General features: G+C 64.4%; 1 protein-coding gene across 1 annotated transcript; it reads left to right on the forward strand.

Moving 5' to 3' along the window:
- Window positions 1-1,414: 1,414 nt before the first annotated feature.
- LOC111080655 (keratin, type I cytoskeletal 9-like) lies at window positions 1,415-3,323 on the forward strand. The gene is made up of 2 exons (XM_041595645.1): window positions 1,415-2,590; window positions 2,664-3,323. The coding sequence occupies exons 1-2, from the start codon at window positions 1,415-1,417 to the stop codon at window positions 3,321-3,323; spliced, it is 1,836 nt and encodes a 611-aa protein (XP_041451579.1).
- The last annotated feature ends 682 nt before the right edge of the window (window positions 3,324-4,005 follow it).

Below are 4,005 nucleotides of genomic sequence, written 5' to 3' on the forward strand. Positions count from 1 at the left end.
AGTAAAAACCATGATCGCGCAATTCTGCGAGGGGGACCAAAGATGCTGGGACGAGAAATGGCCAGAACTCATGTTGGCAGTGAACTCGGGCGTGTCCGACTCAACAGGGTACTCGCCGGCGTTTATTGTCCAAGGCCGGGAACCACGTCTGCCAAAAGCCCTATTCGATGAGGAAACAATAGGGACCGGCCAGGGCCCGCTTACGCCGGACGAGAACGCAAGCAAGATGAGAGAATTGTTTCAGTTGGTGAGGCGGAACCTGGAAAGGGCGGCGCAGGACCAGGCGAGGTTCTACAATCTAAGGAGAAGGCCCTGGAAGCCGAAGATCGGAGAGGTGGTATGGGCGAAACAACACCATTTATCAAAGGCGGCTGAGGGGTTTGCAGCCAAGCTGGCGCCGAAGTATGCGGGTCCGTACACAATAACGGATTTCGTGTCACCCGTCATCTGCCGAATGAAGGGCCCCAAGGATAATCGGATGAGGACAGCCCATATTAGTGACCTGAAACCGCAACCGAGGGAGGAGGAGACATAAGGAAAAAAAAAAAGGTCTACACGAAAAGGGAGGAGCCAAGGCCGCGGCGAATAGCAGGATCGGGCGTGAAGATATCTGGAAGAAATGAATGGTAACATCAGAGAAAAAAAAAGGCAAAGGTCAATGATACCCGACAGGTGTGGAATCGCGGATACGGACGGTGAGATGCGTCGGAGTACACGGTGATTCCAGATGGGGTTCCGAGAAGGGGCCAAGATCCGGATCCACTCCAGGACACCAGGAGCGGTTTTCGAGCGTCGGGAACGACCAGATCGGATGCCGCCCATACGCAGTCTGCCGGGCGGGGAATCGGATGATCCTCGGGTCCGAGCTGCTGTACGGGGGGACATCCGGAGGGCGATCGATCCGAAGACGGGAGAAGCTGACCGGGTGGCGGGCCGTCATTCGGCAACCCGGGCGAAAGGCCGGAGGGCCTGTTGTTCGCGGGTGGGAATGATGGTCAGCATCCTGGGGTGAGTCTGGGGTCGGGCTGGAAAGAGAAGAAAATCAGATGTGGGATCCCAGGAAGCTGGATATTTACCGTGTACAAAAGCGAATCCACTCGGTGCAGTGATCGAACCTCGCTATGGCCGGAGAAAAAAAAAAGGGGAGAGGTGGACTTATCAGAGACAAGTGTGCCTAACGACCCCGAGTCGGCTGTATAGGGTTAACGCGGCGAAGAAGTTGGATAAACGGTACTTGGCCGTCTCTCATTGGTGAAGAAAGAGAGACTCAGAATAATGAGAGAGAGCGAAGTGAGAGGCTCAGGCAAAGCCCCGTTAGGCGGAACGATGAACACGCGCCCCAGGAATATAAAAAGGGGAGCGCGTCCGTCACTCGGCTCTTTTTGGTACACGTGTCAAAAAAAAAAAGGTTAAGATGAGGCAGCATATGGCGAGATACCTGGCGGAGCAACGGAGCTTGATGCGACGGGGATATTATGCCTCGGTGTCCCGGAGCCAGCGACGAGCGAATCGGCTCTCGCAGGATGGCGAAGGACAACGGAGGGAGGCGTCCCCTGAGCTGCAGCTCCTTGCGTCCCCACTGATCCCATCGGAAGGGTCAGTGGGAGCCACGGTGTCGCCGCTGGTGTCTCCTGGGGCCAGCGAAGCCGACAGCGACGTGGTGGTGACAAGCTGGGAGCCCGGCCCCAAGAAGGCGCGACCAGTAGCGAGGCGGCCAGCGAAGCGGCCAGCGAAGCGGCCCTCAGCAGAGGCGGAGGCGCGACCAGTGGCGAGGCGGCCAGCGAAGCGGCCCTCAGCAGAGGCGGAGGCGCGACCAGTGGCGAGTCGGCCAGCGAAGCAGCCCTCAGCAGAAGCGGAGGAGCGACCGACGGTGGCACGGCCACCGGCAGACGCCGAGGAGCGGGAGGCCGAGGAGAAGCGGGTCGCGGAGTGGCGGCGGCGGATCGCGCTGGAAGCAGCAAAGGAGGCGCTGCGACAGCAGCGGGTCTGGGAGGACGCGCGGGCGCTGGCAAAGAGGCTGAAGGCCACGCAGGAGGCGGAGCAGGCGGCCGAGGAGGCCAAGGAAAAGGCCCGGCAGGAGGCGGAGGAGCACCACCGGAAGTGTGTGCTGGAAAAGGTGGCGGCCGAATTGCGAGAGAGCGAGCGACGGAGGGCAGAGGAGAAGAGCCGCGAGGAAGAGGCAAGGCGGTGCACAGAGGAGGAGGAGGGTCGGTGGCAGTCGTCCCCTCCGACGCCGGGACCCGAGAGCCGAGGCCCGGCCACGGCAGAAGAAGAGTGGCAGGAGCGGCTACGTCGGGCGGAAGAGGAGGAGGAGGGCCTGTGGCAGCCTTCCCCTACAACGCCGGAGCCCGAAGACCGTGGCCAGGCCGAGCCGGAGGAGGAGGAGGAGCTGTGGCAGCGACGACCGCGGACCGAGGAGGAGGCGAGGTTTCCCGAAGGAGGAAGGGGGCCCCAAGCCTCGTCCCAGCAACAGCGGCCGGGAGCGGACGCCTCGTGGCAGCAGCAGCAACACCAGTGGCAGGGACCACAAGGCGCGGTGATCGGGCCGTACGTAACGCAGGAGGTGCGGACGGCGGTCCGGGGAGGAATGGTGTGGCACCACCAAATCCTCCACATCACCTGGGCGTCGGGGCCGGCACCTAGGGAGCCGGAGGCTCCGGAAGAAGCGCGGGTCTGGAGGAGACGCCAGTCCGACGGAGCAATGGCCGCGACCCAAGGGGGCGGTCGGCGGCAGCGGAGCCAGCAGCGGAACCGGCAGCGGCGAGCACGACGACAGAGTCGGCGGCGGCAGCGGAGCCAGCAGCGGAACCGGCAGCGGCGAGCGCGACGACAGAGACGGCGGCGGCAGCGGAGCCCAATGTGGAACCAGCAACGCCGGGCGCGACGGCAAAGTCGGCGGCGGCAGCGGAGCCGGCAGTGGAACCAGCAACGCAAAACGCGGCGGCAAAGTCGGCGGCGGCAGCGGAGCCCGCGGGGGAACCGAAGGAGGCCACGGCGGTAGCAGAGCCAGCAGCGGAACCAGCAACGGCGAGCGCAGCGGCAAACGCGACGGCGAAGTCGGCGGCGGCAGCGGAGCCCACGATGGAACCAGCAGAGGCGACGGCGGCAGAGGAGCCAACGACGCCAAGCGCGACGGCAGCGGAACCAGCAGCGCCGGGCGCAGCGGCAGAGTCGGCGGCGGCAGAGACAGCGGAGCCAGCAACGGCGAGCGCAGCGGCAGAGGCGATGGCGGCAGCGGAGCCAGCGACGGCAAGCGCAGCGACGACGGCAGCGAAGGCGGCAGCGGAGCCAGCCGCGAGCACGGCGGGAGTTTGCTCACCTGAGCCATGGGAGCGGGGTCCGTGGCAGTGGCCCGCGCCGGAAGCCAGGCGCGCCAATCCAAGGCCGGAGCGGCAGGTGTCGTGTCCGGAGGAGCGGGAGAGACCGCGGGCACCCATGCAGCGCCAGGCGTCGTGGCCGCAGGCACAGCGAGGGGCGGAGGGCCCACGCTGGCGGCCCGTGAGACGGGAGGAGTGGCCAGGGGCGGTGGAGCGCGTCCTGGCTCGAACGCGGTTCACCTCGAGGCGCATCAAGCGTCTGGTGAACGACGGAGGGGTCCGGTACCGGGTAACGGTGTCCCGGGACCACCAGGAGGTCTGCCGAGAATCTGGGGCTTGGTAAATAAACAGAGATCATGATAAGAAAAAAGGAAAATAAAAGAAAGGCACTTACCATCACCCATTGACAAATTCCTCGTTGCGGAAGTGGAGTACGCACGCGGCCAAGAGAGTGATATCGAGTGGGACAGGAATTCATCCCTACGTCATATCGATGGCCGGTATGCAGCCCTGTGATAGTCGCACGCGCGTGCGCGTTTCACCGATCCGGCAGCACCCCATCAGGTAAGCCCGGCAGGGGGCGCGTCAGAACGCGCCCGGTCCAGCAGAGGGCGCCAGAACGTGCCTGGGCCGGCAGAGGGCGCCAGAACCCGCCCGGTGTAAAGGCGCGGGCGGCCGTTGAAATTCA

Source organism: Drosophila obscura, unplaced genomic scaffold, assembly GCF_018151105.1.
Source record: "Drosophila obscura isolate BZ-5 IFL unplaced genomic scaffold, ASM1815110v1 contig_137, whole genome shotgun sequence".
Classification (NCBI taxonomy): Eukaryota; Metazoa; Arthropoda; class Insecta; order Diptera; family Drosophilidae; genus Drosophila; species Drosophila obscura.